At 52.0% G+C, this 13,601-nt stretch overlaps 1 protein-coding gene across 2 annotated transcripts in view; it reads right to left on the bottom strand.

Moving 5' to 3' along the window:
• The window catches only part of LOC115385289 (supervillin-like), a 60,681-nt gene that overhangs the window by 12,860 nt on the left and 34,220 nt on the right, over positions 1-13,601 (bottom strand). Inside the window, exons 6-13 of one of the 2 annotated variants that reach the window (XM_030087266.1) lie at positions 12,315-12,561; positions 12,050-12,106; positions 11,010-11,337; positions 10,775-10,907; positions 4,166-4,301; positions 2,079-2,132; positions 1,418-1,498; positions 141-197 (exon numbers count right to left, since the gene is read on the bottom strand). In XM_030087266.1, coding sequence (XP_029943126.1) covers positions 141-197; positions 1,418-1,498; positions 2,079-2,132; positions 4,166-4,301; positions 10,775-10,907; positions 11,010-11,337; positions 12,050-12,106; positions 12,315-12,561 — 1,093 coding nt within the window. The remainder of the gene's footprint in view (positions 1-140; positions 198-1,417; positions 1,499-2,078; positions 2,133-4,165; positions 4,302-10,774; positions 10,908-11,009; positions 11,338-12,049; positions 12,107-12,314; positions 12,562-13,601) is intronic. The other variant, XM_030087267.1, reaches the window with a different exon arrangement.

Genomic DNA, 13,601 nt, shown 5'->3' on the forward strand with positions numbered 1-13,601 from the left:
TAGGATAAGGGGCGAGGAAATGCATTATGTCAATGAATGTCCTCACAACGATATAAGTACAAACATGTGTGTATGTGTGTGTGTGTGTGTGTGTGTGTGCGCGCACACTGGCTTGGTGGTAATGAGGGGTCAGGGGTCACCTTCCGTCTCCAGGGGTGTTTCTCATCCACCTGCAGGGCTCTGGGAGATCTGCTGGCCTTCACCGTCACAGAGGGGGGCGGGTGGGTGGAGGTGGGGGTGGGGGTGGGATGGGGTGGGTGGAGGTGGGGTGGGTGGAGGTGGGGGTGGGATGGGGTGGAGGTGGAGGTGGGGGTGGGGGTGGGATGGGGTGGGTGGAGGTGGGGGTGGGGGTGGGGGTGGGATGGGGTGGAGGTGGAGGTGGGGGTGGGGGTGGGATGGGGTGGGTGGAGGTGGGGGTGGGGGTGGGATGGGGTGGGTGGAGGTGGGGTGGGTGGAGGTGGGGGGTAAGACAAGACGAGGGACTAAGAAATGAGGATGAATGAAATGTTTCAGCTCTGCTCAAACAGAAGAAGCTGCCATGCAGAGCGATGGGGCAGAAGACATCTGGAGGGGGGCAGACAGCAGCTGGGGGGGCAGACAGCAGCTGGGGGGGCAGACAGCAGCTGGGGGGCAGATAGCAGCTGGGGGGGCAGACAGCAGCTGGGGGAGCAGACAACAGCTGGGGGGGCAGACAACAGCTGGGGGGGCCGATAGCAGCTGGGGGGGCAGACAGCAGCGGGGGGGGCAGACAACAGCTGGGGGGGCAGATAGCAGCTGGGGGGGCAGACAGCAGCTGGGGGAGCAGACAACAGCTGGGGGGGCAGACAGCAGCTGGGGGGGCAGAAAGCAGCTGGGGGGGCAGACAACAGCTGGGGGGGCAGATAGCAGCTGGGGGGGCAGACAGCAGCTGGGGGAGCAGACAACAGCTGGGGGGGCAGATAGCAGCTGGGGGGGCAGAAAGCAGCTGGGGGGGCAGACAACAGCTGGGGGGGCAGATAGCAGCTGGGGGGGCAGACAGCAGCTGGGGGGGCAGACAGCAGCTGGGGGGGCAGATAGCAGCTGGGGGGGCAGACAGCAGCTGGGGAGGCAGACAGCAGCTGGGGGGGCAGCTGGGGGGGCAGACAGCAGCTGGGGGGGCAGACAGCAGCTGGGGGGGCAGACAGCAGCTGGGGGGGCAGCTGGGGGGGCAGGGGGGTGTGGGGAGCAGGGAGCAGCAGGTGGCTCAGCGCTACGTGGCCTCCATCAGCCTCAGTCTACAGTGAACAGCAGAGTGCAGCAGATCTACAGACTGAGGGACCGAGACGCTGAGTGCATCGGACTTTAATCATTATTAGCATGTAGCATGTAGCATGTAGCACGGCTCTGAGTCAGTTTGGTGGTGAAGGCGAAGCCAGAAAGCAAAGCAGGGACGTCCTACCTGTCCGTCCAGGTCATCGGGGGAAGCAGTGAGGAAGAGAGGGTCAGGAGGAGGAGAGAGAGTGGCAGCAAAGACTGGCTCCTATGGAAACCAGAGAGAGAGGGAAGGCAAACAGAAGACAGGAAGAGACATGGTCAGGAGGACGGGAGGACAGGAGGACACGGTCAGAGACGCCGGCAGACGTTTGGTTCACAAGGCATGAGGATGGAGAGACGACGAGAAAGAACAGGACGATTCGCTGGAGTCAGGAAGGAAGGAGCTCATCTGATTCAGCAGAGGCAGCTGCTGAGCAAGGCAGCGGGGCAGGGGCAGCTTGGACTTCAGCGTCTGGGTCAAAGACTAACACAGACGGACCAGGGAATCGAACCTGCAACATTCTGACCGGACGGATCAGGGCTGAACTGACACATCAGAGGACAGACAGGAAACCGGGCGCACACTGTCAGAATAAAGGTCGGTGACGCAGGCGGGAGGAGTTTTTAAGACGTGAAACCCAAAAAGAAAATCAGAAAAACACTCGGTCAGAGTGATTAGCCCCGATCAGAGAACCTCCACCTGCACCAACACCTCCAGCCGGGGCACCAGGAGGGTGTTAGCGGTTAGCCTGCGGCGCTAACCCAGACGCCCCCGGTAAACGCCGGCAGTGTGTTGGGTGTCTTACCCACAGCTGGTCGCTGACGGTGAAGTGATCGGTCAGCACCGGAGCCTCGCCGCCCTCAGAAAAGGCAAACGGTTTGATTCCTTTGCACCTCCCAAAACGTCTCCGCCCATCGACAGATGGAGACTCGGCTCTCCGCCTCCGTCACTCCAACGCCAGAACCCGGCGAGACGAAAGCATCTGATCGCTGCCCGACCGATCACAGAGATTGATCACAATGACCAATCAGTGACAGATCACAGCGACCGATCGATCACAATGAACGATCACAGCGACCGATCTATCACAGCGACCGATCACAGCAACCGATCACAGAGACCAATCACAGCAACCGATCGGTGACCAATCCCAGCGACCGATCACAGCGACCGATTTCAGCGACCGATCGTTCACAGCGATCAATCACAGCGACCGATCGATCACAGCGACCGATCGATCACAGTGACCGATCAGTGACCAATCCCAGCGACCGATCACAACGACTGATCACAGTGACCGATGGATCATAGCGTATGATCACACCAACCTATCAATCACAGTGAACGATCACTGCGACCGATCGATCACAGTGAATGATCAGTGACCGATCACAGCGACCGATCACAGGCGACCAATCACAGCGACCGATCACAACGACCGATCGATCACAGCAACCGATCGATCACAGTGACCGATCAGTGACCAATCCCAGTGACCGATCACAACGACTGATCACAGTGACCGATGGATCATAGCGTATGATCACACCAACCTATCGATCACAGTGAACGATCACTGCGACCGATCGATCACAGTGAACGATCACTGCGACCGATCGATCACAGTGAACGATCACTGCGACCGATCGATCACAGTGAACGATCACTGCGACCGATCGATCACAGCGACTGATCAGTGACCGATCACAGCGACCGATCACAGGCGACCAATCACAGCGACCGATCACAGCGACCGATTAATCACAGCGACCGATCAGTGACCGACCGATCACAGCCAACCAATCACAACAACCAATCACAGCGACCGATCACAGGCGACCGACCGATCACAGCGACCGACCGATCACAGCCACTGATCACCGCGACCAATCAGTGACCATGAAGCTTCCTCCACCAGGTTCTCACAACACTTCAGGTGAAACTGCATTGTTTAAAGTTTGACATAATGAAGAGGAAATCGGTTTCCACGGCAACGGCAGAAACACTGAAATCCATGCAGTTCTCATGTTGGCCCACTAGTTGGTGCTGTTGTCTATTTCTCTAATGAAACAATGGAGAACAATCCACTCTAAACAACAATGGGAGAACAATACACCGCTAATGTTTCAGTTGTATTGTTCTCTGCAGCAGAGTTTCATTGTATAAACAACAGCATCACCTGGTGGATCAACAGGAGAACTGCAAGGTTTTTACAATGTTGACGCGTAAATGTAACAAAAGTGTAAACAAAAAATGCCAACGCGATGACTTTCACTTGAACCGTTCAGGTGTAACCCGAGGAGGTGTAACCCCGAGGAGGTGTAACCCTGACGAGGTGTAACCCGAGGAGGTGTAACCCGAGGAGGTGTAACCCTGAGGAGGTGTAACCCTGAGGAGGTGTAACCCGAGGAGGTGTAACCCTGAGGAGGTGTAACCCGAGGAGGTGTAACCCGAGGAGGTGTAACCCTGAGGAGGTGTAACCCGAGGAGGTGTAACCCGAGGAGGTGTAACCCGAGGAGGTGTAACCCGAGGAGGTGTAACCCTGAGGAGGTGTAACCCGAGGAGGTGTAACCCGAGGAGGTGTAACCCTGAGGAGGTGTAACCCGAGGAGGTGTAACCCTGAGGAGGTGTAACCCGAGGAGGTGTAACCCGAGGAGGTGTAACCCTGAGGAGGTGTAACCCTGAGGAGGTGTAACCCGAGGAGGTGTACCCCTGAGGAGGTGTAACCCTGAGGAGGTGTAACCCTGAGGAGGTGTAACCCTGAGGAGGTGTAACCCGAGGAGGTGTAACCCGAGGAGGTGTAACCCTGAGGAGGTGTAACCCTGAGGAGGTGTAACCGTGGTGATGAAGTGCAGTGGTTTCTGGCGGTGACGGTTCACGTCCGACTGTTACCGTCGTCCTGAAGCTTGGCTCCGCCTCCCAGAGCGCCGTGCCGTTCTGCTCGCCGCCGGCCTCCGTGGCCACTTCCTGCTTCCTGTTGATCCGGTTCCTCCAGTCCTCCTCGCCGCTCCTCTTCAGCAGCGCCACTCTGACCACAGCAGTGAGAAACCGTCACTCAAACACAGTGTTGTGCTAGTTACTGAAAAATAGTAACTAGTTAGTTATTATTCATTCATTCGTTATTAGTTATTAGTTACTTCATGAAAAAAGTAACTCAGTAACTCAGTTACATAAGCCAAAAGATTTAGTTACTTTTAAAGGTTTTTCCAGTGCTCTCAATAAGTAAAGGCTGACTGACTGAACTCCCCTGTAGCCCTGGTTTCAGTCTGTACTGATGTTATATTAGACCCTCCAGAAAAACGCGATTATGTGATCGCATGAATTCACGCATAAATCACCTTTTTGCCGCTGATTATGCAGGGGCCACATATTTTCTAAAAGGGCGCATAACTCCCGCAATAATCTCACATTTACCGCGACAAAAAAGAGAAATGGTCTCGCTTGAAGCGCTGCGACGTTCAATGAACGAGTCGTTCGTTTGAACGGCTCTTTCAAGTGAATGATGAGAGCCGGATCACAGCTGTCTGAGAGCCGTTCCTTTGTGCAAATAGTCAACGCTTCCTTCTCGTGTCTCCTGAGTGTCTCCTGAGTGTCTCCTGAGTGTCTCCTGAGTGTCTCCTGAGTGTCTCCTGAGTGTCTCCTGAGTGTCTCCTCAGTCCAGCCGTCTCCGCTGCCTTCATGTGAATGACGGAGTTTCAGTTTTCCGCAGCAGCTCCAGTCACCTGAACGCAGCAGCTAACTAGCGGAGGAGGAGTGTCCAGAACCCGGAGACGAGCCGGTGTTTTGGAAGAACTGGTTTCCCTATTAACTGGCGACTGGGTTTCTTTCTCGTCCCTTGTTGCTGATAGATGTTAAAAACCAGACAAAAAGCCGTTCAGACCTTTTATGAGTCTGATTTCAACACCTGCTGCTACGAGCAGCAGCAGCAGGAAGTGCTAAAGGAAGTCATTCACCAGCTAACAAGGAAACCAGTTCATTTGAAACACCGTATTGATGGCTTTCTCACAGGCTTTAGCAATTGCGCACACACACACACACACACACACACACACACACACACACACACACACACACACACAAAATTGCTAAAACCTGTGATAAAGTGTGTGTGTGTGTGTGTGTTCCATTGATGAGCATTGGTGAGTAACCATTAAGATAAATAACGAACTAATATAAAATGAATGTGATTTAGTGGTGTGTGTGTGTGTGTGTGTGTGTGTGTGTGTGTGTGTGTGTGTGTGCGCGTGCGTGCGTGCGTGCGAGAGAGAGCGAGCGAGCGAGCGAGAGAGTGTGTAACCTACATATCTGGCATCCTTTCGCATATTTCACAGCATACTTCACAACTGTCCGCTATTTCACCACATAAAATGGCATAAAAACCCCGCATATTCATTTGCATAATCAAGCATTTTACCTCGCATAATCTGGGATTTAAGTACGCATAATCAAGAATTTTTGCTCGTGCTTTTCTGGAGGGTCTATTATATTACAGACTGGATGAAACCGACCGTTTCAGTTCATCTGCTCCACATCACTGAATCTAACCAGTAACTATCCATGGAATATGATCCACTGTGCACCAACACAAACACCAAAGTATTTCTTCAATAACTTTTTCATTTTATTCAACAACTGCCTGCAAAAAAATAAAGTGGTTTAAAAGGAATATAGACATTCAGATATAATCTATTATTCAGAATCAAGTAGGACAAATTAACGTGCTTTCACTCAGCATCTAGGAACTGCTGTTAAAGACAACGAATGAAATATGAAATCATACTGATGCATAACACCACATGCATATCAATACAGAAATAGCCAATTATATCACAGGAAAACAAAAAAATCCCCTTCGCATTATGTAAACAATAATATCTGCAAAAATTCACATCAAGAAAAAAACAAAAACAACGTGCAATGCGCTGTAGAAACGCACAATTAAGATAAATGTTCAAGTTTCAGAATAAAACAAAATGACCAAATATAACAGAAATAGTAACTATTTGCCATTCGGTGCCTCATTCTAGCAGCACTCTGCGGTTACACTCAAAGATGTCTCCCAGCTGGATGATGCCGTCTAACAAATTGTTCGAAAGCTTGCAAGACGTAGAACGTCAAGCTTTATTTAAACACCCAAAATCAACGACAGGCCCATAAGATGGTGAAAAGGGGCAGCACATACAGTCTGGCGCATGACACTTTTTCACCACTCCAGAGGATTATGACGTTAGTTCTGGTCAGAGAAGAGCGAATAGATGGAAAATGACCACGAAACGGTAAGAAAATTAAAGCCGCAAGCGGCATTGGTCGGGACCGAGCCACCCCGGCGGCCCACGACTGAGACGTCCATCCACTGACATGGAGTAGTTAGCATCTCCCATCCACTAACATGGAGTTGTTAGCATCTCCAATCAACTAACATGTAGCTGTTAGCATCTCCCATCCACTAACATGTAGCTGTTAGCATCTGTCATCCACTAACATAGAGTTGTTAGCATGTCCCATCCACTAACATGGAGCTGGTAGCTTCTCCCATCCACTAACATGTAGCTGCTAGCATCTGTCATCCAATAACATGGAGTTGTTAGCATGTCCCATCCACTAACATGGAGCTGTTAGCTTCTCCCATCCCCTGACATGTAACTGTTAGCATCTATCATCCACTAACATGGAGTTGTTAGCATGTCCCATCCACTAACATGGAGCTGTTAGCATCTGTTATCCAATAACATGGAGTATTTAGCATGTCCCATCCACTAACATGGAGTTGTTAGTATGTCCCATATACTAACATGGAGTTGTTAGCATTTCCCATCCACTAACATGTAGGTGTTAGCTTCTCCCATTCAATAACATGGAGTTGTTAGCATGTCCCATCCACTAACATGGAGCTGTTAGCATGTCCCATCCACTAACATGGAGCTGTTAGCATCTGTTATCCAATAACATGGAGTATTTAGCATGTCCCATCCACTAACATGGAGTTGTTAGTATGTCCCATATACTAACATGGAGTTGTTAGCATTTCCCATCCACTAACATGTAGGTGTTAGCTTCTCCCATTCAATAACATGGAGTTGTTAGCATGTCCCATCCACTAACATGGAGCTGTTAGCATGTCCCATCCACTAACATGGAGCTGTTAGCTTCCCCATCCACTAACATGTAGCTGTTAGCATCAGTCATCCACTAACATGGAGCTGTTAGCATGTCCCATCCACTAACATGTAGCTGTTAGCATCAGTCATCCACTAACATGGAGCTGTTAGCATGTCCCATCCACTAACATGTAGCTATTAGCATCAGTCATCCACTAACATGGAGCTGTTAGCTTCTCCCATCTGCTTTTGAGAGTCACTGAATGAAGGCACTGAGTGTCAGAGTTTGATTGACAGCTGCTGTCAGCTGTGTAACTGCACCGTATGCCCATATATGGTAATGTGAGTTAGAGTGGAGAGAGGAGAAAATTAAAGCTTCTGTTTGGGAAACAACTGCTCCTTGTTCCTTTCCTGTTTGGCAAAACTGAACAAAAAATATGTTTGATAGGAAAATTAGTTGTCTTTCAGTTGGTGAGGCTTTCAGAGCAGTCAGACTTTTAGTTTGGACCGTAGAGGCCTCAGTTTGTGAGAAGCGCGAGATTTTTCCCCATCCGGCTCCATTATAACTGAGAGCAAAAAAAATGCAGAGCGCACACCTTGTCATACCTGTGAAAACGTACATATATCATGATATTTTCCCCACTTATGTTACATCATCTTGTTCGGGAGGACCTGCTGATGCTTCACGTGTGCTCAGTTTGTCAACAGGAGTCACGGTTTAGCCACACTCAACGCTTGTTTGAGGTGCCGAAAAAAGACAAATTTTTCAATTTTTTTCCCCATTATAACGGATGAGGGGAGGAGCAAGGCAGGATTTCAGATGTCCAACTTTGAACGCTAATAAAGTTTTTAACAACTTTTGTAGAGAAATTTGTCCTCTTTCACGTCGCGTGACTCTTATGTCTGTACGACAAATGGTCTTGGAGGAGATAATTTTTTCGTGAGGAATGATTTGGAGCAAAATTTTACTTTGAAAGGGAAATTGTGGACTTCCTGTTGGATTTAGGTCAGGGGTGTCAGCATGTGAAATGTAGATCTTGATGAGACAAACGCGTGAGTGTTGGTTTGACCTCTCCACGACATTCCTGTGGGCTGTAGCGACTGTTTTAGACGTTTTTTTTTTAGATATAGGTGGCGCTAGAGAGCCAATTGTGTTCGTTTTTGGATTTTATAAAATTTTTCGCCGGTCATGATGTGCGTGCCAAATTTGGTGAGTTTTCGTGCATGTTTAGGGGGTCAAATTGGTGTTTCTTTGGGCGTTAGTATAATAATAGAGAACGACGACGACAATAAACGAACAAAGAACAATAGAGACCGAGCCCGGAGGGCCACCATGCCCGGAGGGCCACCGAGCCCGGAGGGCCACCATGCCCGGAGGGCCACCATGCCCGGAGGGCCCGGTCCCTAACAAAACATGTTGTGTTTGGTTGAACAGCTCTGTGATTTGGTGAAGAAGTGTGAGAAACATGATCTGAGCTGCTGCTGTGACATGTGAAGCTGGGTTCTGGTTTGTTTGCCGCTGACGGGAGGCGGTCGGCTCAGAATATCCTGCTGCTGTCTCTGAAAGTGTAGATTTTCTAGTTTCATATGAGACCCAGCATGGTGGAGCAGGCGGTTCTGGTTCTGGAGGGTTCTGTGTCTGGAGGCGGGGGAGGGGGGCGTGTCTCATTGTTGCATCTGGATTTTACAGTTGTTATAAAACACAGACTCGGTGGTCAGAGAGCAGCTGCAGCGTTCAGTCAGTGAGATGAAGGCTTCTGGTTCGAGACACAGGTGAAAGAAATCCTCCTCACAGCATTTTAGTCTCTCTGACCCCGGTTGAAGTGGAGCAGGCAGCTGGACCCGGTACCGGGACCACGGCCCGGTACCGGGTCCGTCGGGCCGAACGGGTTAAATAAATGAATTAAATTAAAATCATAGTGGAAGTAGTATTGCTATATGGAATAGATTCTTTTATTTTTACTAAAAATCAAGCCTTGTAAAAAAAAGGATGTTCCCGGGTCACACGCAGTGACGCGTGAAATGAGAAAATCTCCGCGACGGGAAACTCTTCTTCTCTGTCGTCTTGTTGCTCATCAGACCGGAGTGGTCGGGGACTGACCTGAGCACGGAGCAGGAGAGACAGCGCCCAACGTTTTGTTTTCAATTCAATAAACCTTTATTGATCACTGGAATGTTACAGGAACGGTGCGCCACTGTAATGAAAAACGTATGAAACCTCGCCAAGAGGAACGGAGTAACGCAACGTTTGGTCACGGAAACGGAGTTACTGAATTAAAAAAAGAATGTTACGTTACTCGTTACTGAATAAAGTAGCGCCGTTACTAATAACGCGTTACCCAACACTGCTCAAACAAAACCGGTTTCCAGAACTGATGTCAAATTACGAGCATGCGGTGCTTCCTGTCGAAGGCCCAGCGGGGAAATGCAGACATCTGCTGGGGCTGCAGCGCCTCCTGCTGGTGGCTGCTGGACATTACAGGTAGCACTGACTTATGCTTATGATGAAGTTATGACCATCACAATATCGGGTTTTTTTCAACTAATGCTTCAAAAAAAAAAAAAATAAAGACAAACGAAGTCACCGAGGATGAAAACGGAGAGAGCAGCTCTGGAGCAGCTGAGGGTGAAACGACTCCTGGAGTTTATTGTCGTTACGCCTTCAGCGCCGCGGACAGCGGCCGGACCCGACCTCCTGCTGTGAAGCGGTGCAGGTAAACGGCGGCTGCTCTCCTGAGCAGGAATGAGGCCAGAAAACCTGAACCTGTCTGAACTCCTTCAGGTTTCCTGTCTGGAGTTTATGGCAGCCTGATGAGCAGCGGCGCGATGCAGCAGGATAGGAAAATTCACTCATTCATTCAGCTGGCAGCCGCCCCCCCACCCTTAAAACAGTCTCCCCTGCCCCCCCGGCGTCGAGTCGATCCTCTCTAACCGATTGATTTTCAAACTGACGGTTCTGTCAGTCCGCGTGACGCGGCGCTGCGAGGCTCACGGTCCCATCGATGGATGATGTAACGGAGCGGCGGAGTCACATGTCGGGGGGGGGGGGGGGCTCGCCAAAACTCCAAATCCACTCAGTGTGCGGCTCTGGAGCCACATGAGGCTCTTTCAGCTCATTCTCATGATACAGACGCTGAGGATTGAAGAAAGGAACTCTGGGAAAAATGAGCTAAAACCACAAGAGATCAGGAAAAAAGATTGAAGGATCAAAAAACCTGAAATGTTCAGAATCTCTGAAAGAAGTGAATTAAAATGTTTGGAAGTGCTGCTTGGAAAGCGGTTAAAGCAGCTCAGATGTCTAAACCGTCAACAAACAAACTAACAAATAAACAAACAAACAGCCTAAAAACTGAAATTTTTACTTTGAATGTGTTTCCTGGGGGAAGCGACGGTTCAGACTCACCTCTCCCTGATGGACATGTGTCTGGTCGCCATGGCGACGCTCCGCTCGTCCGCCGGCTGCAGCAGGAGGGGGGCGTCGGCCTGCGGAGCGCCGCACGCCGTCCAGGACGAACCGCACGCCAAGTCCTGCAGCTCTGAGAGACAGCAGGAAACAGCATCAGCACACACACACACACACACACACACACACACACACACACACACACACACTGTCAGAGTCGGGACAGCCGCCTCACCCCCGGTGCAGCTGCCGGTCTTCAGGACCTGGTCCTCCGGATGCCCCTTCTGCTCCGCTCTGCTGCGCCGCTCCTCCTCTTGCTCCTCCCCCTCCTCCTCCCGGCTCCTCCCCCTCTCCAGGTCAGTCGCAGGCTCCGCCTCCGGGGAGGCGGGCCTCCCTCCGCGGCGGGCCGCCGGGTCCAGGGACCTCCAGGTGGGGCCGGACGCCCGGGGGAGGAGGATGTCTCCGGCGTGGGCGGAGGAGACGGTGTCTCCGCCCCCACCTCCTCCTGCCCCGCCCCCACCTCCACCCTCCTGCCCCGCCTGAGAGGCTGCACCGCTCTGGAGCTGCAGACAGAACAACAAGGGGTGAGTGGACACACACACACACACACACACACACACACACACACACACACACACACACACACACACACACACACACACACACACACACACACACGCTCATGGCAGCCTGAGCATCATGGCGTCCAGCAGACACCAGCAGCTGAGAAGCAACACGACTCCAAGAAAACCAGGATCCAGAAGTTTCCTCTGATCAAACCAGGACAAGCGGAGGTTCTCCTGTTCCTGTCAGGACCAGGAGAACCGGCAGGAACCAGAACCCAGAGTCACAGCCAGAACCAGAAGCCATGCTGTCGTCCTGAAGGAACCAGACGCCACAGAGAACCAGACGCCACGAAGAACCAGACGCCACAGAGAACCAGACGCCACAGAGAACCAGACGCCACGAAGAACCAGACGCCACAGAGAACCAGACGCCACATGGAACCAGACGCCACATGGAACCAGACGCCACAGAGAACCAGACGCCACAGAGAACCAGACGCCACAGAGAACCAGACGCCACAGAGAACCAGACGCCACAGAGAACCAGACGCCACAGAGAACCAGACGCCACAGAGAACCAGACGCCACGAAGAACCAGACGCCACGAAGAACCAGACGCCACGCCACACAGGCCATTCCCAGGAGTCTCTGTCTCCTCACAGCGTCACCGATTACCCCGTCAGGCGGACGGTTGTCACGGTGACCTTACTTGTCGGTGTCTTTCGGGGCTGAAGCACAAGTCCTGCTGGTCCGAGTCTGACGGCTCCTGGAGCAGAAACACCGACACTACAGCCAACCGCCAGCAGGGGGCACTCACTCCCTGGCCCTGCTCCTGGTCCTGGTCCTGGTCCTGCTAATGGCCCTGATCCTGGTCCCCACTATGTGATTTCTTTCTTAACTCCGCAGCGCCCTCTGGTGGCCACCATGCTCACTGCAGTGTTTTCAGAGCGGTGTTGGAGGTGTGCGGCTGACACCTGCTCCAGGTCTCCCAGGGTGACGGGCTGCGTCTGGTAGCGGGCGTCGCTCCGGCGCCGGCGGGCGTCGGCCCGGGTGCGGGTGACCCTGGAGGGGGGCTGGGCCAGGCGGTTGAAGAGCGCCATCTTCTCCGCCAGGCTGAGGGCGCAGAGGTCGGGCTCCTCCCGGCCGGCGCCGTCGGCCGGCGCCTCCATGTCTGGCGCCTCCCGGGCGTCCGCCGGCCGCCGCTGCGATGACGCCTGCAGACTGAGCAGAGACGATGACGGGGACGGGACGGGGACGGGACAGGGACGGGGACGGGACGGGGACGGGGATGGGACGGGGACGGGGACGGCATGAGACACACCAAACACACCAGAGAACATCTGACTGTTCAGGCTTCGTCACACATCAGTGCGGCGGATCGAGACTGTTCCAGAAGAGTCAGACGCTCCGACTTTTGGTACAAATGATGTTCAGGATGTACGTTACCCAGCTGAAAATCCAAGATGGCTGCCATTACTCAATATGAAATGAAAAAACACTTTGAAAGTCCAATGGGACAAACAGAAATATATTAATGATCCAAACGTCAACATGAACTTATTCTGACTGGCGTCAACTGAATTCCAATATGGCCGCCCATTTACCAGATGGCGACTTTTAGAAAACTCAGAAGTTGTCCGATCACAGAGACAGCGCTAAGATGAAGAACAACATCCACAGTCATTTGCTGAAACGCTGCGATCACGCTCCTTCAGCGTTTTATTTTATAGGAGTGATGTCACAAAACAACCAGGGCACGCTGGTGACATCACTGATGACATCACTGCTGGATCTACTGAAGACTCCACTGGTGACATCACATATTGCATCACTGCTGGTGTCACTGTTGACATTGTTGGTGATGTCACTGCTGACTCAACTGATGACATCACGGTTGACATCAGCATTGGCATCAATGGCATCCAACGTTGAGGTCACTGATGACATCACTGCTCTTCCAGCTGTAGTTGTAGCTGACGGTTGTCATGGTGACCTCGCTGTCAGCGTCTCTATGTTGCTGATGAGCCTGGATGCGTCTCAGACAGCAGCGGAGCTGAACGCTGTAGTGCCGGTGAAGGAGACAAATACAACCAGACGACACCCGACTGGAACGTCTTCCTGCCACACAGCGACAACGACGACGAGACGGTGAGAATCGGTCCGAACGTCCAGAGGAGAGCAGGCTCCAAACCTCTGAAGTCGTCTGGACTCGAACTACGAGTCGGTTTCTTCCTCGCTGTTCGTAAAACAGAATCAAAGTG

This window comes from Salarias fasciatus, unplaced genomic scaffold, assembly GCF_902148845.1.
Source record: "Salarias fasciatus unplaced genomic scaffold, fSalaFa1.1, whole genome shotgun sequence".
Taxonomy (NCBI): Eukaryota; Metazoa; Chordata; class Actinopteri; order Blenniiformes; family Blenniidae; genus Salarias; species Salarias fasciatus.